Source organism: Oxyura jamaicensis, chromosome 2 (genome assembly GCF_011077185.1).
Source record: "Oxyura jamaicensis isolate SHBP4307 breed ruddy duck chromosome 2, BPBGC_Ojam_1.0, whole genome shotgun sequence".
NCBI lineage: Eukaryota > Metazoa > Chordata > Aves > Anseriformes > Anatidae > Oxyura > Oxyura jamaicensis.
In genome coordinates this window covers 66,125,847-66,148,983 of record NC_048894.1, presented here as the reverse complement: position 1 = coordinate 66,148,983, position 23,137 = coordinate 66,125,847, and the positions used below count along the sequence as shown (strand labels likewise).

The window sequence follows — 23,137 nt, the reverse complement described above, 5'->3', positions numbered from 1 at the left end:
CAGATGTAACATATTGCACTGATCAGAGCTGATGAACATATTAAATACTCAATTTTTTCATTACTGTCAGCCATCGCAGGCAATGTAACAACTTGACAGGGTTGGATTTCTACAGCTAAAGTCAGTAACAATATTTTGATTTAAGATGTCACTTTCCCACAGCAAGCGCCCTAAACAATTTTGCTCCTAGGCTACTCAGTGATTCAATTTCACTTGCAAAAATTATAATAGAATAACGCTTTCTGCATGTGAGAAAAATCATATATCAAAATAATGAGAAAGTAATATCAAAGTATGTATTTCCTAAGTACCATAAGTTACTGGACTTCATAACACTAGTTTTGCCTTTAAAATATTTTCTTACTGTCTCAGTACCTCTTCTCCTCAGCTACCTGACATAGCACTTATTTCTTTCTACCACATTAAGATTTTTGAATGGAGCTTTGTCTAGAAGGCTGGCCACAAACGGCATATTAAATTGTTTAAAAGAAAACCAGTAAGTCCTACCTTCAGCCCAGGCTTTTCTCTCATAGATTTCCTCTACTGCATCTGAAATCATATTAATATTCTCTTTTATTTTTCTCTGGTGTAATTTGGAGCCTTCTTTATACATTAAATATTCTTGGGTGAAAGTCTTTTCTGTAATGGCCTCTACTATTTCCAGTCCATCTTGTATTTTTGGATCTATTTCTCTTCTGAAAAAGTCAGCATAGTTTTTGTAGGCATCATTATTACTTTTGTGCTCATCTGTGTTTCTGTGCTCTATATAAGCTTCACTGGACACAGTAACTGCATTTCTCTTCACCTGCAACTTTTCTTCCCCACTGATCTCTGTTGGTGTCACAGCTTCAGGAGTGTCTGCTTCCATGCTTTCTGTCCGGCTGAAGTAGTTCTCAGAGCTATGGATAAATCTGACTCCACAGAGATCACACTGAGTTTGGTCAATATCTGCTTTTTTGAAGACTGCTGATAGAAAATTATCTCTTCCCATGGCAACAGGCTCAGCTTTGGAGAAGGCCTTCCTTTTCCACTTCATGTACATTAACACAAAATGGAAAACACGGTGCAGCTGGCGTTGAGCAGATGCTTTCTGTTCTTGCTTTTGTTGCTTGCTGAGTGCAATCACTTCTAGGGGATCCTTTTGGTCCTCTAAGCACTGACTGCTTTCAAGTTCCTTTTCTATCTCATCAGCATATTCTGTCTTATCCAAAGAGGTTCTAAACCTGTCAAGGTTTACAGTTTCATACACAACACCCCATGTGGGTGGACGCCCCTGAGTGTACACAGAGTCCCACTTCCATCGGCAGTCAACTAAGTACTCTGCGTCTCGCTCTGTCAGAAGCTCTTGCAGAGCTACAGCAATTTCTCTTACATGTGTAGCATCAGCTACTTGTTCCACTACTTGTAGCAATCTTTTAGGCACTTTAGAGGGAAAGTCTTTTCTCATTGATTTCAGCATTGCCTTTATTTCAGGGAAGTGTTGGTATAAGAGATATTTACATGTAGAATTCTGCACCTGGCCAGCATTCAGTATCATCACTAAGCACAGCACTATAGTTCGCTCAGCTTCCCCTGAAGTTATGCAGGCAGGACCCTCAAAAGCATCCAGAAGAACACAGAACCTCCCATGAACTCCACATAAAATTTTTGCTAGATAACAGAGATGAAATCTGAAATTCTGTTCAGCTGTATATCTGTCTTTTGGTCTATACTCTTGTATAATGGAAAATGTCTCTGTAAATTCTTTGTTACGGTCCTTGCTTCTGAACAAAAAATCCCAGTAATGAATAAGAGCAATGTAACTCTTTGGAAAGCACACAGTAATGTTCTTGTTGAGACGCATCAGGACAACACAACAGAGAATGTACTGGAACTCCAACATCATCACTGTATTTCCTATGCTTGGAATCAGGAATCTTGTGCATTTCTTGACCAGGACATTCATAAAACGGAAAAACAGTCTTTTACAGTTTTCTGGGTTCTTATGAACATAAAGTTGCTCAAATGAATTTTCAAGAAGTCTAATGAAGCACAAGTGTGTTCCTGTATTTTCTGTATTTTTGTCAGGTAGCAACATTCCATGTCTGCCATCTATTCCTTTGACCTGTCCTCTGTGATGTTTACACTCTGGGGAGGCTTTTGCTTTTGACAAAGCAAGGTTTAGCTCCCTGTTATAGTCATCCTCTTCCTCAAAAAGAAGTTTCTCAAATTCTTCAGGATACCCTGAAGATAAGAGAAAAACCTTCATGGCACTTAACCATAAGTCACTTGATTCTCTTCTTACCCTAGCATCTTCATTTTGAAATTTAAATGCAATGTACTCATTCAACACTGCTCTACAGTGTTTGGAAACAATGTTACTGAACACCAGTATTTCTTTGCATGCCTTTGGATTCTCTGACAGTATTCTCAAATGAAAGTGATTAGGAAAAAATATTTCTAGGAGGGCTTTACATGATGCAAATCTGTCAGGAGTCAAAAAGTCAAAGCTTTTGCACTGACTCAGTAGCTCTTCAGGGAAAGTGCGTGTGGCTTCCAAGAGCAGTCCATTTATTGCTGCCAGATGCATTTTACATTGAAATACTGCCCTTGCTTCATGGCGCAACAAGGGCGTATGTAAATCCTCACAGGTTTTATCTTCACAGTTCAAGCCAACAATGAACTTGATACAAATACCAGGGTAATGTTTCTTCTGTAACTCACGGATGATAGAACACAACCTGCTTAGCAAATGCTGCTTCAAAGCTGATTTTACATCCTCTGTGCTTACTGAGAAACTACCTTTTGTCTTCTTCTCTTTTAGACTTGACTTGTCTGACAAAAACTTGAGGATGGGTTCACCTTCATTTTGAGACACCTGGCAGCAACTGTCACCTGTTGGGACAATCCCAAAATAGGCAAAGCATGATTTCACCATATCTTTCTCTGCATTGGTGGCTGCCTTCTTCAAACTTCTAACCAGATCTAGAAGAGCTATTAAGCCACGTGTCGCCTTAAAGAGGATGTCCTGGCTTGGAGCACTGCAGTGAGATAACACAAAGAGAACTTCAACTGCACCAGCAGAATGATTCAGAGATAGAAACTGATAATATGCGCTGCTCAGCTTTGCAAAGTCTCCCTTCAGAGCTCCCTGCAAAAATACAGCTTCAGCAATGCCAGATTTCTGCTTAGTTTCTTCACAAAGCTTGAGGACTTCTCTTAGCATGACTTCTCTGTCCACAATGTCTGATTCTGAACAGTGAGTCATACCAGCACGGGCTGCAGCAAGCAGGCAAGCTGCACGGAACTCTTTTATAGTTGTTAGGTTGGCTGCTTCCAGAGCAAACCCGTGTTGCTTCATTAGCTTTGCAGCTTCTTCTTGCCGACCTTCTCTTTTCAGTAAGTCTGCTGTTTGGTGCAAGCATCCACGAGATTTCAGAAACTCAAGCTGATCCTCTATGTCAAGTTTTGAGAGGACCCACATTATTTCCTCAGTTCTGTTCATACTTAGGTACTTTGCAGCTGCTTCTAAATACAGCTGGTTTGCTGTACATGATAGTTTGGAAGCCATTTGTCCTCTTGTATTTAAGATCTCTTCATATCTGCAATAAACATACATCAATTTATTACCATGGATGATTAACCTAGAATGATTAATGTAGACACAGAATAACTATTTTTCTTTAAGTCCCCAAAACATGAAACAAATAGCTGTCCCAAGAAACCCTTCTTTTAAAAAGGCCAACTATTTTAAGCACCATGCCTGTCAAGCAAAAAAAACAATCACACCATCCTTAAAGACCTACAAAAAAAACTTAATTACATAAGGTTGCCTGAAACAAGACTATTAAACTTCTGGTATGAACAAGATTGCAAGGGTTACAGCATTAGTAAGTCTTTATCCATGCTGTCATAACACTACTTCCAATTATTTTAACCACATTTTGCCAGTGATAATCTTTCATTTGTTAAAGCAAGCTTCAATGTAGAATTGTTCTCTGCATGAACAGAATCCAGAATTAAATAAAATAGAATATCAATAAATTATTCACAGGTTAATATAGGTAATACCCTGTAAAACTTACATAAACCAGTCAGTTTAGAGAACTTTCAATTCTGTTTTATGTCTCTACATACACTTTGCTACCTACCAAGTGCCTGTGCAGAGTACCTAGCTGCATCTTTCAAAACATACACTTTACAGCACTCAGCTATTAATTATTTCTTTCTGAAGTCAAATTATTAAGATATACCCTAAGCCAGTCTTGCAAAAGTATTCTCTCCTGCATGCTGAGAATGAGTAATTTTCCTAATTGGTAAGTAAATTGTTATTAGCCTTTCATTACTATTTTCTGATGATAGTGGTGGGAGTGCAGATTTTAGTACCTTCACTGATGAATTTGCATGAATGATTTGGGGAGGACGATTTAAAAAAAAATCATTAGTTGGTAAAGTGAGTTTAATGCTTGAAGTTTTGGACCAAACTATCCCTACACATTAAACCAGCTTTAGTCCTTTAAAAAACAGTTGCCATAGCATAGGAAATATTAAATATACATCACAAAGGATCTCAGTGAATGTGTATTTATTGTAGGCCTTGCTGAAAGTCTAACTGGTGTATATATACATAAAATGTCATCAAGCTATTTGTAATGAAAGGTGTGGCCAATAAATGAACTGTTTGCATAAGAGTGTTCTGATGAGGTCACAAGGATGCTGCCAGATGCAAAGTTCTGTCAAAAAGATACTAATAAAGTCAGCTTATCAAGAACAGTGTGAAATGGTTCTTAATTGTCCTGAGTGACCATAGCGGAGATGGTATGGTAAAGCTCATCTGAGAGACTGGAACCAAGATTCTCTCAGAGAGGCAGTATGAGTTGGTCGTTTACTATTCTTTGCTCTAAGTTAAAAGATTTTGAGGCAAATAGTTCAATTGCCACGATGACTGCTGTATTACATATCACATATCTAATGGTTATACACCTGCAGAAGTCAAAGTGACTAAGTCCATGAAGTATTAGAAAAGTATTTAACTTCTATTAAGCATTTTGTTATACTTAAAACTAGTTCAGAGGACTGGCCAAAGGAAAAACTTGCATGACTAGTAAGTAATACAGAACTGGAAAAGTAGTGTAGTTCATTTTTCCTACTAGGCTAGGAAAATGAAGCTAGTCACTGCTCAAGCTGTGACTATTGCGGAATGCTTTGCTCACGTTATCAGGACCCCAGTGAAAATTCAAAGTTTAACTTCATATGAAACAAAATCACCAGCCAAAACTCTTGTTAAAGTTTTATGGAAAGCCAGCTGTATTATGACGAGTTGGAGATGAAAGATAAAATTATTTTCAATGCAGTCTTCAAAGATACCTTTCAACTGCCTTTGCTGCTTCTTCATAGAGCTCCTCCTGACAAAACATCTTAATTGCCAGATCAAACTCCTCAATTTGTTCATAACATTCAGATGCTTCTTTGAAGCACTGGATTTTCTGATAGTATACTGCAGCTTGTTTCATCTGCAATGCAGAAGTCAATAAGGAAATCAAAGTACTCTAAACATCCAAAACTACGCAAGAGAATTTAGTAATTCCACCACATAGGTGTTTCTTACAAAAGCACACTAATAAAATGTACTTAAAGTCTTTTAATGTAATCAAATCCTTAAAGTAACCATTATTAAAACTAAACAGATTTGAAAAAAGCCTTCAAAATACTTATGTTGGAAAAACTAGAACATAAAATTAAATGTATTACAGGATTTCCAAAGTACTCGCTATCCTCTGCCCATTATTAAAAACACCACACATGCTTCTGTTGACTTGCAAATTGTTCAAAAATCAACAGGATTACAGTAAAACAGGTCTATCTACAGAAAGAGAACCTTCATCTTGCATCTTAAATATTTGGGGAAAATTATATTACTTCTACTGTCTGCAATGCATTTCCACCAAAAGATAGATATCCCCACAAGCTTAGAATTTTTTTTAAGTACATTCCTTACACCTTGCAAGTTTCAGGGTTCCATTTAGGTGGCTGTAATCAGCGTAGCTACAATAATCAGAGCATTATATGAATGAAGTAACAGGTAAAGTTTCATGAATCAATCTATATTTAACTTTCAACTGCAAAGCAGAAGTGACTGGTGATTATTTGAGGAAAGCCAAAGAAATAAACCTAGACTATGTAACTGCATCATCATCCACTTCATTGCTATTACAGCTGTTCTGTGACAAATGCTTCCTTCTTGAATGTGTTCCTCTTGAATGGCCCAGCTTAAAAAGCTGTTTTAGTTCAACTACTACCATGCCACAGAAAGATGCTATTACCTTATGAGTTCTGAAAGAGATCACCTTTACACATTCTATAAACATGTACAAGCACCAAATTGGAGGGGAAAGAGCTGTAGCAAAATGAAAAGGGATAAGGATTTAATACCTTTCCTAACTTTTTACACAGTTCTGCACAAAGTCGGAACTCCTTCGATTGAAGCAAGCATTTTAGTGATAGGTTTGGTTCTCCACACTCCAAGTAAGTTTTTGCCAATGTCATGTATTCCATCTGCTTTTCCCTGTAGAAAGTAAAAAAGTTATTTCTTACAGTCATTTTAAATGAAATTAAAAATCACAAGATCTGTCACTGAATCTAACCAACATTGACATCGTATTTTCTTCTTCATGCTTAAACTGAAGAGGTAAAGCAAATAAGCAGTGGGATTAACTGGAGTTGAGCATCGCTGATGGCATACGCTCTCCTACCTATGCCCAAGAAAAAAGCCCCTTGAGGTAAAGCACATCATGTTGCTTCTCTGACATAACCACAGGACATCTTCCCTGGGTATCTTCCCCCCACGCACTCATGAGGTTGCGCCTCAGAATGACACCCACTCACATACTTGGGGCTGCTTTTCTTCAAGTGCACTTTGAGAACAGTGTCATGTGCCAGGGCCAGCTTTGACTTCTCAGATGCTCCTCCCTTTTGGTAACATTTGGCTGCCACCTGGGTGAGATCATATACAGCATTCACACACATGCATCCAACTCATGGCTTATCACATAAAAGCAACACTTAATTTTACAGTCACTGTAACAGAAAACAAAGACTGGCAAATTGCCTAGGAGAAGGAAAAGAAAAAAGGTTGCAGAATATTTTTTAGGACAACAGGAAAAGCTTTGAAGTTAGTCCACACGCAGCTATACCATAATCAGAATTTTAATTAAAATGTTTAATGAAATTTACATGGAAGTAGTAAAAACAAAATACCTGGTAGGCTGATGACACAAATAGCACACATGCATTTTGCATAGTGTTCCAAACCACTAACTGGTAAGTCACTAGGCACCTGCCACATAACAGTATTAATAAAAGCTAGGAAAACCAATGCATGCAAAGTTAGATCAGAGAACATGGAAAATTTATTCATGTTTTTAGCTTACCATCCCCCTTCTGTAATAAGTTAAAGAGAATCATTGGAAGTTAGCCAGGTTCCAAGCAACCACTGCTTAATTATCATCTTGCTCATTTTGCCACACTGTATTTCTTTATTGTATCCATTAATTTCATATTTACTTCTGTTTGGAAATCCCATATTGCAAGCTACTCTTACAGCAGCAAAATTCCCCAGATTATTTCTTTTTATGTAGCAATAATACACAAAGATCAGATTATGAAGAAAACAGAACAGCAGATAATATAGCTATTACATTTCAGATTGTTTTCAACTGTGTGTTTATTATCTAAATCATTTTCTGTCCAAATAGGAAATTGCTTTCCCTCCCATCCTTCCCCAAGGAGAGAGAAACACTGTCTGTATAGTAGCAACCCATTACTTTAATCTTTGCCTTCTTATAAATATTATTTTCCATAGAAAAAAATGTGCTGCTTACATCAAAACAGGGAAACTTTCCTTTCGTTATCAAAAACAGTATCCAAAAATTACTCAGTTCCACTCCATTAGCTGTCATGCCAAATTTGGACTGCATAAGCTACCAAGTCAGCAAATAAAGGAGTGCAAAATATCAGTGTTCTTTAAGTAATAAGAGAATTAAACATGATTTTGCTACATTGTCTGTATTTCTTAGTGTAGCAAACTCCCTTGGTCTTACATGCTGTTCCTTAATAAGTGTTTTGTATCCATCCCTAATTATTGACCAAAAAATACAGAAGGCTATGAGATCATCACCTAAGTCAATACATTTCAAATAAATGCCTCTGTTAATGTGTAATGGTAGTGCCAAGCATGTGGTTTAAATTCACAAGTTCCAGTCAATTCATATTGTTAATAACTTTTTCCCAGTCATCTTTGATTTGCGCATATTAAAACATTTTCTCCCTCACAGGACTGCACATTTCTGGGTTGTGAATTTAGGATTACAGACAAAAGCCTTACTCTCCCCACTTCTTCCAAGTTGTTTCCAGGTTGTCTGTAGACACCTACAGAACTACAAACCACAAAATAAAGAAAATAAAGCCTGCTACAGAGCCAGTACAGTTTTACAGACAATGTTATAGAAGTAAAGAAAATAAGGTTTCAAAATAGGCAAGAATCCTTATTTCAGCATACGCTATCACATGTTCCTACCTCCCAGAACTGATGTTTAGCGTAGTAGTCTCCCTGTGCAATCCATTCTTCTAGAGATGAAGTTTTAGCAAACATGCTGTCATCTAAGTCTAGGACAGTGGGGGTGGGGGGAAATCATTTTATGTTAGAATAGATAGAAAACAGTAACCACCTGCTATGGACAGAAGCTAAGCATCAAGATCTAATATTCCAAATTCTGTGTGGTTTGCACTCACACCAATGATGGTAACTGAGTACATCTTATACCACCCAACCAGCACTGGAAATAAGTAAAGTCAGGTTTAGTTTTGAAAGGCCTCTAAAAACTGTGTTTATTTTTTGGACAAAACTTTTGAGTAAATCCACCTTCATTACTGTGTAAAAAAAGTCAATGAATAAGCAATGAGGTTATTTATTAACATATGCAATTAATCTTTAGAGCCCAAACAAATAAAACCCATTGAAACGAGGGGAAATTTGCAAGGACATTATCAATGCATACTGTTAGAAGGACCAAAGAGTTTAACATTATTACACAGCCTGAAAGCAAGACAGCATTCATTAGGCTGTCCTGTTTCAGAGTCTATTAAGGAAGACTTATGATACCTTTACCTTTATTTTCATCTGTTTTGACAACCTGAACAAGTTCCCTTTTGATGAAGTACTTAAAGGCTGGAGCCCGTTTTTCACTGTTTTCATCAAATATCCAAAGATTGACCCTGGCTCTTGTAATGGCAGTATACAATTGCTTCAGTTCTCCATTCAGTATCTGAAGCAGAACAAGAACAACAAAATCAAAATAAAATAAGATAGAATATCAGATGAGTTAAGTTGTTAGAAAGTGACACACTTTGCAGTTTTAAGAAAATGGCGAATATGTACAGTGAATAACAAAATGCATCTTTAAGCAAGTCTAAGTATTAAATGTGATTTTTAAACTACATAAGCAATTGTCCAGCTAATTTGCAAACTACTGCTACAGCAAAACCTAGCAGCTGTAAGTCTGACTGTCCAACTTGTTTTAATTACTTGCACATGGAACTGTTTTTTTTTTCCCCACAGTACAATTCTGAAGATATCTGACTCAATTGAGCCTAAAAAGTTTCCTTAATTTTAAGTGGATGATAGTGATCTGAAACCAGACTAAAATAACAAATAGCAAAACAGCTTGTCAGTGTTTAACTATGGTAAAAATACTGAGAAATCTAATGCATAGACTTTTTTTTTAAACAAATTGCATTCACAAAAAAAATATTTCAAAAAAATCAAGGTTAGATTATATATAAGCTACACAAAAGATAAGACATCCTCAATAAACATTCTTGAAGAAACTTCCCAATTTCTAGAAGTTTATCCTTCCTATTCCCAATGTTATGAAAAAACTCACCTTGTACATTTCTACATTAAAAGGAGGTCTCTTTTGCAAATCAGTAGCATCCTCTAGAGGCACTTCAATTATCAGTTTGCTTCCTACTTGCATATCTGAATCCGGAACATAAGAAGAAATGATCTTCCATTCTTTGCTAGCCTAAAGTGTTAAAAGAATGAGGTTACTTGTATACAGCAATCACTACTGCCCATATATGCAAAAGTGGGGAGCCAGGAGTTGAACTCGATCCTTGTTGGTCCCTTCCAACTCAAGATACTCTATGATTCTATGATCCCCACCAGTTCTGGAGCTACCTCAACCCCTGGAGAGGCAGGGTCTGAGCTACCTGGAGAACTAGAAGGGGGGAAAAGGGAATAGATAAGAGCCACAACACCTTCAGGAAGGAAAGCCTTCTTCATCCAAGGTCATACTAGGGAAGATAATCTCTGCTAAGACTGAGACCTTTCCAAGTTTCCTAACAACTCCTGAGCTAGACCAGAGTGAGTTTTCTGGAAGCTGTGGATGGCTATAGAGCATGCTTCCCTCATCACACACATGCACACACAACTTGCTTCTAAACATAGTTGTGTTAAGTTTCTAATTAAATAAAAATCTGTTTCAACTTATCTGGGGCTGGCAGACAATTTCAAGTCTGTAAGCACACTAAAAAAAACTGCACTGTGAACACAGTGGTGATGCAAAGCAGGGAGTCTAAGGTGATTTTTTCAGGACCCCGCACCGCTGGTAAAAGGTATGCAAGAATGGTGGATTGTCACATTCATTTCTGACCTGAACAGAGACCAGGAGGGACATATTGCAAGCTAACAGAATAGTCTAGGTATGTGGCAGAAGTATGTGCACACACCCACTGTTCTGTGAACCCCAAGGCTCTCCCTGAAATGAGAAGAGACAGTCTGAAGGAAAATGTAGCACCAAGGGAAGACAGGTTCTCACTTCATAAACCTATGAACTATATTTTCTACTGTGATGAAGCCACCTGCCTGAAGAGGAAACTGAATCATTCTCCAGCTGGAAAGACAGATCACATGTAAAATCAACACATTAAGAAAAAATGTAGAATATGGGTAAGAATTAAATACCTCCGAGTCTGTGAAAAAGTTGTAAAGGAGTACATCATCAAATTCCAAGCCCTTTGCTTCATAAACTGTCAGTGCAAGTGCTAAACTGAGTTCCTCTGGTATTTTCTCCTTTGCTGTTTCATTTGCCACTAATACTACCTATCATAAAATATATTAATAAAAGAACATGTTAGAAAGCAAAAAAGTAACAGCCACAGGCAGAAAACAAGTATGTCAAGATAAAGCAAGAGGTTTCTCAAAACCAGACAACATTTAACAGACATTTCAGCACACTGTGCAAAGCTGCCCCTAGAAGGCTGACAAATTCATAGTACAGTGGGACAGATGCATATCTGGTGTATGAAAATTTGGAGTTACGTAAGAATAGGAAAAAAAAATTATCTGATGCAATGAAGAGCAGAAAGAGACAAAGATGCATTAAGAAAGAAAGAAATAGAAACCAACACAATGAAGGTTTCAAAGTTTAAAAAGCATAATTTATCAGTAAGATACAAGGGCTTACATGGACTGTCCATAATATCTTTTAAAGTGATTATTTAATTAGCAACAGAGCTGGAAGAATCTGTAAAAAGCTGTATACCTAAGAAAACCAAACCTGATGTGCTCCAAATTCAATGGGTTGTGTTTTCCTTTTATTGCCCCTCAGCAGAATTGCTAGGTCACTAAAACTGCAGGACTCCAAGACTGTAGGTTTGGGTCCATCAAAGAGACCACAGTCCTTTGGAAGCTGATCAAAAGATTCTGGGAAATAGTACTGAAGCAAATCAACCACTCCAGATGCAAGACGGAGAATACCTACGACAAGCAGAATATAGATATTTAAACTTCAGCCAGGCTGCCTCACACTTGATTGCAAACACACTGAAAAGACTGTTAGAATTTTGAAAAAAAATATCAAGAAATATGACAAAAACAGCTACTAGTCAGAGAAGAAAGAAGCTGTAAGGTCCACTTTGTTTCTACTATTTTGAGTAGACCTCATTCTTGGGCCTGCATAGATCTAAAACATGCTAGAAATATTTAAGTGTTCTCGTAAAAATCAAGGTCATAAACAAGAGTAATATGAAAAACAGAAGCAGCTCAATCCTGCAAAATCTAGCAATTTGATAATGGAGCCGAAAAAGCATGTATGACTGCTTTCTGTTAGGCTTTCATTTAGGTCAAATATAGACAAAACATGCAGTAAGCATGAGTGTTTGAAGAGTTACTATTTTTAAAGTGTTCATTTTTGGTTTTCCAGCTGAAATGTCAAAACACAGGATTCAAATCACAAAAAGCTCATCATCTAAAAAAAAAAGAGCCCGCTTAAAGATGCTTTGAATTATCCAGTAGAAAACTTCAATAATTTGTGACATCTGAAAAGCACAGACTGAAATCATAAATTTGTTACTCTACCTGAATGGGACCTGTAGTTCTGGTACAATTGATATATCCTTTTTGGTTTTCTAACACGCTGTTTCTTGTCCATGGAGTTCTTGCTTGCATAATGAAACAGTGACCTCAGATCACTAAAACGAAAAGCAACTCCTTTCATTATGCTCTGCGCAGTGTCACCAGTTAGAAACATTGCATTAGGATCATTGATGCATTTCATTAACAGCACTAGCTCAGCTTGGGTGAAATCCTGAATCTCATCACCATAAAACTCATGGATGGACCATGGCTGCTCACTGAGCTTTGACAGTCTTTGAGATAAATTATATAGTAAGTCTTCTTCATCAAAGTAGCCTCTCTGAGAACTTATTTGCTGATAAAGACAGAAGAGGCGATAGATTTCACTCCTGTCTTCTGTGAAGTTCGGCGATCTCTTCCGACCTAGCTTTTTGTACCCCTCCTCAGTGAGTTTACCCCCAGTGCAACTCAGTGCCTCAAAAGAGCCTTTCAGAAATGATTTTATTTCTTTCCAAACCAGTGCAGAATTGTACAAGCTTTTACCTTTCACCATTTTTGGCCATATTTCATTTGCAAATACATCGTAAGTCACAAAAGTACAAGGGTCACTTTCCCTAGAGTATGCATCTGCAGCTCCTTCCTCATCATGTTCTGCTTCAGCATTACCTTCTTCATCCTCATCTTGCCAATTTGGCACCACCAACTCTTCCTGGGGACTCCAACCAGGAATAGCTCTTTTAAGGCTTCCATCTTCATTCCTTGGAAAAAACGGGTCAGGCATGGATGCATCCAGTAACAGCAACAACTGCTTGGAGGTGACAAACAGTGGGAAATTTTCATCTTTAATGTCTTGTAGTCTATGAACGCTTGGTTCCAGAGGCCTGAAGTGACTGGTTATCTTAGATGACTTGCTAAGTTCAATGAAATTCTTCTGAACCTCCTGGCACAAGACAGGATTTTTTGTCACAAAGATCTGGTGCAGGTGTTCCAGGCTGTTTAGTGTTCCTGCACTACACACATGGTCTTCATGGTCATCACATGGCTTTGTTTCTCCACCAGTTGTGTCCACAGGAACCTTTTCATCCTCACTGTCTGGCTCATCACTCACCTGCTCCTTACTGGAACCATCACTACCTTGTTTTTCTTCATGCTCTTCCTTCTCTAACCTCGCTTTTTCAGCTTCACTGCACTGCTTCTGCTGCCAAGTTTGCCTTGCCAGCAGAGGACTATTTGCCATGGTGGATCTTTCCCAGTACAAGTAGAATTTCTTCCAAATCCTATACAAGCAGCAAGTTGTCTTCCCTGTCCCACTTCGTCCAATTAGAATGATTGGTTCTATGGGCTTTGGATTGAGGTTAATTACTGCATGCTCCAACTCCCCCACTCGGAACGGGTATTCAACAGCAGAATGTACATCATTTATAATGTTAAGCGCCATGTTAGTACTGAAACTGTGGAATTTCATTACATTGTATTCCATTTCTGCTGCACTGGCTGGAGGGAAATACTCAGGGAAAGTATGTTCTTTCAATTTTTCTACTTCCAGATCTTCAATGTAACATTGCGGAACATGCTTTTTTACTGTCCTGTTGTAGTTCTGATGTCCTTTATTGATGCCCTTGAGCTTCTTCCTTAAGATGCAGGATAAACCCCGATTGTAGGACATACATATGTTATCTAAGACACGCTTCAGCTTGCAGTGGTCGAGAACAATGGCCCAAATTCTGATTATTTCTGTATAAACTCTTCCTGATTTTTCTGGAAGACATTTTGTCTGTTCTGTCTCCATTATCTTTTCTGCACTCTCACTGCAACGAGGAGAAAAGTCAATTGCAAGTTCCCATAGCATTCTTGCACCTTTACCCAGTTTGGCTTCATAGAGCTGGATATCAGATTTCAAATGTTTCAGTGGCTTCTGAAGGACCCTAGTCCATTCCCCATTGCCAAGATGCTTAATTGTCATTATAGTTTTAGTTTTCAGATAAGGAGGTACAGCTTTGCTGCTCAACATCTTCAGCGTTTCAGGAGTGCACTCTATCTCCCAGGTCATGTTATCAAACTCCTGTACATGTGCCTCTATATCCAGAATCTCCCCTTCTTCCTCTGGTTCTTCCTTCTCTCCATTAGAGAGGTCCATACTAAATTCTTGTGCTTCTTTCTTTTTCTTCCAGTCATCCCCTTTTCCTTCAGGATTAACCACATTTCCACAAGGTTGTGATGATTCTCTTTTTCCCTCTTCTATATTAGTCTGTGCTGAAAATGGCTTTTGTAACAGAGAATTATCATTTAAGGTGTCACCTGATTTTAGTTGCTGAATTAAAGCTCTGATTTCCTGCACTAGACTTTCCTGCAGAGTTAAGGGGTTCTTTATTTTTTCCATTTCCTGCTTCACCAACTGATCATTTTTTGTCTTTACAGAACACAAGGTTTTTACATCATTATATGTTGTGTTTCCAGATGGTGCTTTTAGTGATGACCCAGATGAAGAACATCCTGCACTCTTTGTCTGTGATATGGCAGAGGCTGGAGCAGACTTTGGTGTTTTAGCTGACTGTCCTACTACATCCTGCCGGTACTTCTTCTCTGATACAGCAGTTTTCCAAGCAAGTAGCAGTGGGTCATTTTTTTTAATTCTGTGCCTCACATCTCTTCCCAGTTTGTTTTTAATATTAAAGTTAATATCAAATTTTGCCAATGAATCCAATATTCTCTTTGCCTGCTTTAAAAATCCTCTCTGAAAAATAATGTGCATCACTGTATCCCCATTCTTATCTTGTACATTTGGATTAAGATATGGAAAGTCAGAAGGTCTTGAAGCAAAAAGATCAAGCAGAAAGTTCAGGATGTTTAAACCAATGCCATCTGAAAACAACAAAAAAAATTGGTTCCTTTACAATGCTGCTTTGTAGACCAACAATTTTTAGTACTTTTTTCCTACAGCTACTGAAAACAATTTGATTTTTGTTTAAAAGACAAGTTCTACATTACAGCTTATTCAGTATTCAGGAAAGACAGTGGCAGCAAAGCTCTAAAAATCTCTAGTGTTGCAACTGCTCCTGTAGCATCAGTCAATTTCACTCCTTTTTCTAAGATCCAGTTAGAGACAGATTCATTCTTCTTCTAGCATCAGTTACCAAAAGCTGGTGACTGTGGTCATGTAGATAAGCGGAAGCTCTAGGTACTGCTCTGGGGTCATCTGGTTCATTTTAATATGCTACGCTGAAGGGATCTGAAGCAGATAGCTTTGAGTTACTAAACTAACCTGTGGCAAATCCCAACTGTTTCCTGATATCTGACGGTTCTAGAGCAATTTCCTACAGGATAAAATTTGTCCAATACCTACCTGAAAAAAATAAAGAAATAACTCCACAGTTTCCTGGTTATTATCCAGATAAGTGATTTAATCTTGATAATATATGTGAAACATCTATTTCCTAATAAAATCCATGACTCAAAGTCATTAGAGGAATTTTACCTCAACAACTTTGCACAGTAAAAAAAATTAAAAGATAGCATGTTTAGATTTCTAACTCTTCTGATTTAAAACTTATAGTTGGCAGTACTTATGTTTTCAATCTCTCTAAAGCCATTGTAATGAAGTGTGTTTAAAAGTGAATAAATTTTTCTTTAACTTAAAGAAAAAAATCAAACCTGACTTTGGGGCTTAATTTGAGTCAGTCTGAATTTCTTACATTTACATTTAAGCCCAACAGTTCTGCCACTCGCTCCTCTGAACAAAACTTTGCTTGAATTACAACTGAAAAAAAAACAGGGGAATGGATTTTAGATATCACTGTCAGATTTCCTTCAAAGTCTGCTGCCATCACCCTGCCTTTATATCCTAGATCCTTCATATTTACATCATTCCCACCTAGAACAAATTTTAGTGTTTCAAAGAACTGTCTTTTCTAAATCAGTTTAAGTAAACAAGAATACAGTCACAAAAAACAGTAAGTGATGGAGACATTACAGATGCCTGAATCCCATTGGTCACCTGAGCTGCCATTAACTCTTTGTAGCCCCGGCCACTGCAAACAAAATGCAGAACACATCAGATTAATAAAGACTGGTACATATCCTCTGGTCTGCAAAGTTTGGGGGCTGAGACATGGCCAAACAGCCTGGTCTGCTGCCTCTACTATCACATTAAATAAAGCAGTGAAAGTAGAAGTGGACTAGACATGGAAGAAATAGGATGTTTTCAACAGTTGCTGTGGAAAAAAAGAATGATGCAAATATGCTCAAGACATTTGTGTCCCCTAGACCCAGGCACACAAAAGCCTTACCTTTTTTATCAAAGTAGATGTAAACTGCAGCATGCAAAGGAGTATCTCCTCGTGCAATGGAGATGTTCTTAGGATCTGCACCCTTAATCAACAGCAAATACACCAATTCAAAATAATTCTTTTCCAGGCATATTCGCAATGGTATTTCAGAGTTGGCCTCAGTCCCATCTGGCAGAGCTGGTATGAAGGACATGAAAATATCAGGTTTAATCTGATGCAACAGATCTGCAAACTACAGAAAATGCTAATCAGGAGATACATGCTGACATTTAGAAAAGCCTACTCAGCAATCAGTCTTTTATGTGTATCTGTTAAATAAAGTCTTCAAACCTCTGATCTTCCAATAATCTGAGCAACCAGTCCTTCCATTGTAATAGGAAGACAGACATGCCAGAACATATCTTCAAGAAGGTCAGTAATTGAGTGAAACAAAAAGCCTCTGCAACGTCAGCCACTCACAAGCCTGCAGCAGGAATGTATGCCTGTAATTTATAGCTAGCATGAAGTTGAAGTGAAAGAGGGTAGAGTAATCCTAGGAATAAGGCTCATGCAAAACAAGAATGATGGCCACACTAACTACAAGAAGAAAGTTACCTGGTCATGGCCCCTAAATCACTGAAGTAGCCAATTACTTGTGACATGACAATGGACTGAACCCAAAGACTGTGGCTCACAGTTTCTACCAGGATAACACTGTGGCTGAAGACAGGGAAGTTAAAACCCAAGAAAACTACAAGAAAAGTGACCAGCAATAATCTTTAGCCTTTTTACTTCCAAATCCAACTCTGACAGCCAAATTTCACTTGAAAGACAGCTTAACATTTATACAGAGCCACAGAACTATGCTTTTGTATTTCTGAAGCTATATTGCTTCAAACATGCATAAAATATCATATCTTTTAAGACATTAGTATTACAGCTTTTCACCTCCACTTTCGATCAAGCATCTTATGAGTTGTACTTGCTCATCCAATCCATCACACTGCTGGATAACGCTGCTAATGTCAACATCTGAAAGACTGCAGGTTTTGAAGAGTCCTCCACCTGATGTCTTTTCCCCACTGGCTTTCCCTGTTAGCAACAGCAAAACTTCATGCCACATTTGCTTCTTCAACAACTGTTTTATGAAGCTGTTAGCACATGCTTGGGAGATGTTGCAAACGGCCCCTGCAGGGATTTCTGCAAGACAGTCAGGATAACGTAACTTGGTCAAAAACAGACAATAAAATACATCTCCATGTAAACAAATTTCAGATGAGCTCATTAAAATCAAAGCACACAGCAGCAAAATTCTACACTCGCATCCTTCTGTCTTGATGCTAAGAGACAAGTTTGAACACTGATTCATCATACTCTTTTGTGCGTGTATTCTGGTGGGCTTTAAATGTGAAACACAACAGTAAAAATAAATAAAAGCATATTGTTCCAGTAATATCACTTGCATAAACAGGGAAGTGAAGGAAGAGTAAGAACAATACCTGTATGTTAGCATCAAATACGTATTTCACAACAATGAAAGAAAGGGGAGAAATGGGAACTCACTGTACCTTTCACAGAAGAAAGTTGTTTAAGAAATCCCTGAACTGCATCTTTCTTCAATAGATTTGTGTTGTGTATCCCATTTTCACAACTGCAGAACTTGATGAAGTGTTCAAGAGCACCCAGGAAAGAGTCAACTACAGCTCTGCTTTTATCTTCCTCTGCAAAATATTACAGAAACTGAAAACAATTGAAAACAATTCCTTGGTGTCATGTTTTTAGTGGAGGACTGTAATACATTATATTATGCCTCATACCCCACAGCATATTTGATACATTCAAATGCTCTTTACATTAGTACCTCAGGCTGAAAATTGCAATAGTTCCTAAGCTGACCTGCATGCAGGCAAGACATTGCTGCCTCACAGTGGTAAGATTTTTTTAAAAGCGACTAACAGTGGTTTTCAGCATACAATTTTAATCAGATGCCCTGAATTTGTATGAATCCTTGCTGGCATTTAAGAAATAAGGCCATAAAATTATTTGCCCATTTAATACTCACAAAAACAAATAAAATAAAAACCACCACAGAAACATACAGCAGAATGACAGCTATAAGTTTGAGATACTTAGATAATGAACAATGGCAGATTTTAAAAACATGTCTTAATAACCATCCTCTTAAATGAAAACCAAGACTTGGTTTGACTTTCCTAAGATCTGAGGAATATAAGTATATCAAAGATTAAACAAAACAGTAGCTTTACACCTTAGAGCAAAAAAAAAAAAAAAAAAAAACACACAAACAGGGCTGGTCATCTTTTTAGCAACCAGGATTAACCCCTGGAATAAAGCAGCACTTTGTTCTTCAGCCTCTTGCTTTGCTTTAAGCCTACAAAACTCTTGGGAGCTGTGCACTGCAGAAAATAAATTGACCACAAAAGACACGCAGAGATACCCAGAACACCAACTAAAGCAGTTACCACCACAGCAGCAGCAACACAAACTTTATGAGAACCACTATGCTAGTACCTTCTCCAGGAAAATGGCAAGAGATCTCTACAGTAAAGAAACAAGAACTGTGGGAATCCGCTTGCCAGGATCCAGAAGGTGCAAGTGCAATGAAATCCAGTGCTTTCATGTGTATTTTGCATATAAGCTTACTGGAAACCAGAGGTATGGTCTACAAGCTTTACTTTTTGCCAAGTTTGACCTGCCTGTGCAGTCTTTTGCCCCAACATCTGCACAATAGGAGGAAGTTCTAGTTTGAAAAGGTTATGCTTTGGGCTAATATAGATATTACTTTAAAGCTCTGGTTGGCTAGTGACAGGGAAAAAAGATCAGGCACCAAGCCATCTCAGAAAGATTATACTGAAGAAATTTCAAGATGAGCAAACATGTTTGGACTTACAGACCTTGTTTGAAACTGAAGTCTAAACCAGGACTTAAAGGTCAGCTGCAGTGCCTGCCTCCTGTTTCTGAACCTCAAACTCCCGCAGGAACATCTTGTCAAACTGGCAAGTCAGTTCACACATGGATGCTCACAAGTGCTTCTCCAAGCAGCCTCCTAGAACTGGATCCTCTGTTGGTCTGTGGCACAACTATAGTCTTTTAGAGCTGTAAGTAGCAACCAAGCTATAGTGCCATACTGCTAAGAAAGCACCTTCTTTCTGCAGGGACCCTTCATCCTTTGGGTAAGAGTTCCTCATCTCCCATCCCAACCAGCATCTCTCTGACCATACTGCAGTTCAGACAGTTCAGCCATACTCTATTTCTTAAGGCAGACAATAAGTCATAAGAGTCTTGATATTTTGACACAGGGGTCTTATCATACAATTTAAAATTTAAATGCTTTCTCATTCTAATTGATTGGCATGAGAAAGAAAATGCCTGCTTTTTTGGCAATCATTCATTAGTTTAGGCAATCATACATTAGTTTCTAATACGGAAAGTTAGATAGACAAGTGAGTCTTTTTCAGAACTGACAGGCTTTATATAAAAGAGTAGACTAGAAACCAGTTTAGTATCCCAGTTGATGAAATTTCATGTTAGCACTGGGAAATTTAAGATTTGTATCTTTCTGTAAGACAACAGGTCTTTCAAAAACTGCCTAGAAATATCAATATATTTTTAAAATACTTCGAAGTTCATCCAAACTTCAAGAGTGTAAATAAATTACAGCTCCTCCATTTTGTTATGAGAGGCTCTTAGCTTTAGCCTGGTAGTTCTGCTCTTTTCCCTTACCATGCAAAGACATTGAAATTTTCTAAGTAAGAGAGGAGTGTTAGCTGCTTATCACCCACACTGATCAAAGAGGGCTAAAACTTTGTGAACAGAGAGCTTTCACTAAAATACTATTTTGTTTTCAAAACAGGTCAGCATTTTCTCCACACACATGGTCATCATTTCAGGGCTTCTCTTTTTGGTCAGCATTTTTCTTTGTTAAAAGCATTTTAAAATATACTACGAATACTTTTACCATGCATTTCATTAGCCAAAAATGAAGGTAAAGGTCAAAAGGTCAAAACTAAAAAAAGCATCAAAAAGATTAAAGTTTCTATCAGAATTAAGAATCATCTAGGTTGCAAAAGACCTCCAAGATCATCTTGGAGGTCCAGCCATCTTACTGTCCCATCCCCCTACCACCAATATCACCCACTAAGCCCTGTCCCTAACCACCATGTCCAACCATTCCTTGAACACCTCCAGGTACGGTGAAGCCACCACCTCCCTGGGCAGCCCGTTCCAATGCCTGACTACTCTAAGAAGAAATGTCTCAGAACTTCCAGCCTCATTTTGGTCCTTGTTTTGGATAGGATAGAATTAGTTTTCCTCCTAGTAGCTGGATGGTGCTGCATTTGGGATTTAGGATGAGAATAACATTGATACCACACTGATGTTTTAGTTGTTGCAGAGCAGTGCTTACACTAAGCCAAGGACTTTTCAGGTTCTCTCACTGTCCTGCCAGCAGGCAGGCTGGGGGTGCAGCAGGAGCTGGGAGGGGACAGACCCAGGACAATTTCCTCCCCTAGTGCAACTTGAAGCCATTCCCTCTAGTCCTATCACTAGTTACCTGCAAGAAGAAGCCAACCACAGCTCCCCACATTTTCCTTTCAGGTAGCTGTAGAGAACAATAAGGTCTCCCCCAAGCCTCCTCTTTTCCAGACTAAACAACCCCAGTTCCCTCAGAGGTTCCTCATAAGACTTGTGTTCCAAGCCCTTCACTAGCTTCATAACCCTTCTCTGGATACATTCCAGGGCCTCGATGCCCTTCTTATAGGGAGAAAGGGGGATGACCACCTCCCTGCTCCTGCTGGCTGCACTATTCCAGAAACAAGCTAGGATGCCATTGGCCTTCTTGGCCACCTGGCACTGCTGGCTCATGTTCAGGTAAGCATGAATCAGCACCCCCAGATCTTTTTCCTCTGCACAGCTTCCCATCCATTCTGCCCCAAGCCTCATTGCATCAGATTGCTGTGATTAAAGTGCAGGACCTGGCACTTAGTCATGGTGGGAGGGAGCCTTGTGCTAAGGAGAAAAAACAAACACCAGCAGCTTATAGATACTTGGTGCAACTTGTAGTTACTTATTACATGATTGCATGGTAATTAAAGAACATAGTTGGACAGCAGACACCTTCAGACAAGGACACAGTGTTAAACATTGAGTCAATGTGAAGACTCATACAGAGGGTTACATAAAATCCACCTGCTATTACCAATTACAAATGAAACAATTTTGTACCTAAAGCACCTAATTCAAAAACAGGAAGAGTACAGAGTCCATGCAGTACCTTCCAATTCCACAGAGGAAGAAGCGTGTTTCTCAGTGTGATCTCTGACTGCTTTGACAGCATTAAAGTTTTTATTCTTTTTCAAGATATCTATGACATATCTTTTCCGTGCATCTGGAATGGTAGGGTCAACCCCAAAACTCAGGAGCATGAGCACATCTTCTGTTTGACCTAAAATATTACAAGAAAAAGCATTATAAGAGTAACTCCCATTGTTCAGGTTCTTTGTTTTAAAGATCGTGGCATAGTTCTAACAAATTTTAAGTAGTTATTTTTTCCAGTGTCATAAGAATGTTATGTAGGTATTATCCCCAAAAATAGTTAGATATTGTCCCCAAAAGAAACTAAAGAGCTGTTAAAAAAAAAAGTGAAACCCTATCCTCATTATTAGAAGTTGGGAAAATGGAACAAAAACAAAACAACTTGATTCCTCAAAAGCATATCACTGGCCAGAGGCAGCACATGGAACACATCTCCTCCCTTTATGCCCCAATCCTGTTCTCCAGTCTCTAGGCAAACTGCTTAGTATATAAATAAATAAAAACAGGAGGATTTTCTATTGGTTGCAAGGTCACTTAACAAAACATAGTCTTCCATATTCACGTTTGAATATATATAGCTAGGTACTGATTCTCTTTCCTATGCAGCATAAAACACATTTTTCTAGTAATAAAGCCTTGTAACAAAGCTTTCTAGTTTGACCAATGGCAGGTGCCACTGTTTTCAATGGAAACTACTATACTTGTTTTGAAATTGATTACAGATAAAACATACATACAGTAAATATAACAATGATTTAAGGTCTTGATACAGTATTTAATACTCTCAAAGATGACATACTCTTACTATGAGACACTGTACTACCAGGGGTGCTACACAGCCCTGCAAGCAGTTGCCTGTACTCCTCTTGTCTCAAAGAGCTGCTCATTTGCTATAAGCCATGCAAACAGAAACAGAACAGCTGGAGGTGCACAGAAACACCAAAACACGAAGTCATGCAGGAGAATGCTGAGCAATGCTGCACAAAGTGTTAGACTGCTACACTCCCCCCAGGCACAGTGCCATGGCACACAGTCTGCTATTATATGTGCTGAAGGCAAAACCTGGATGAGGTAATAGTGATGCAAGCCAACACAACTATCGTGCTGTGTGTGTCTAAGCCTTACCATTCAAGCTACTTTAGGA

General features: G+C 38.3%; 1 protein-coding gene across 1 annotated transcript in view; it reads right to left on the bottom strand.

Moving 5' to 3' along the window:
- Window positions 1–23,137, bottom strand: part of TRANK1 (tetratricopeptide repeat and ankyrin repeat containing 1) — a 43,857-nt gene that overhangs the window by 2,785 nt on the left and 17,935 nt on the right. The window contains exons 9-22 of the mRNA XM_035318656.1: window positions 21,953–22,123; window positions 18,228–18,380; window positions 17,608–17,859; window positions 16,681–16,857; window positions 12,398–15,256; window positions 11,598–11,797; window positions 11,003–11,140; window positions 9,921–10,061; window positions 9,146–9,302; window positions 8,555–8,643; window positions 6,869–6,972; window positions 6,412–6,544; window positions 5,347–5,492; window positions 508–3,581 (exon numbers count right to left, since the gene is read on the bottom strand). Of these exons, the coding sequence (XP_035174547.1) occupies window positions 508–3,581; window positions 5,347–5,492; window positions 6,412–6,544; window positions 6,869–6,972; window positions 8,555–8,643; window positions 9,146–9,302; window positions 9,921–10,061; window positions 11,003–11,140; window positions 11,598–11,797; window positions 12,398–15,256; window positions 16,681–16,857; window positions 17,608–17,859; window positions 18,228–18,380; window positions 21,953–22,123 (7,794 nt within the window). The remainder of the gene's footprint in view (window positions 1–507; window positions 3,582–5,346; window positions 5,493–6,411; window positions 6,545–6,868; window positions 6,973–8,554; window positions 8,644–9,145; window positions 9,303–9,920; window positions 10,062–11,002; window positions 11,141–11,597; window positions 11,798–12,397; window positions 15,257–16,680; window positions 16,858–17,607; window positions 17,860–18,227; window positions 18,381–21,952; window positions 22,124–23,137) is intronic.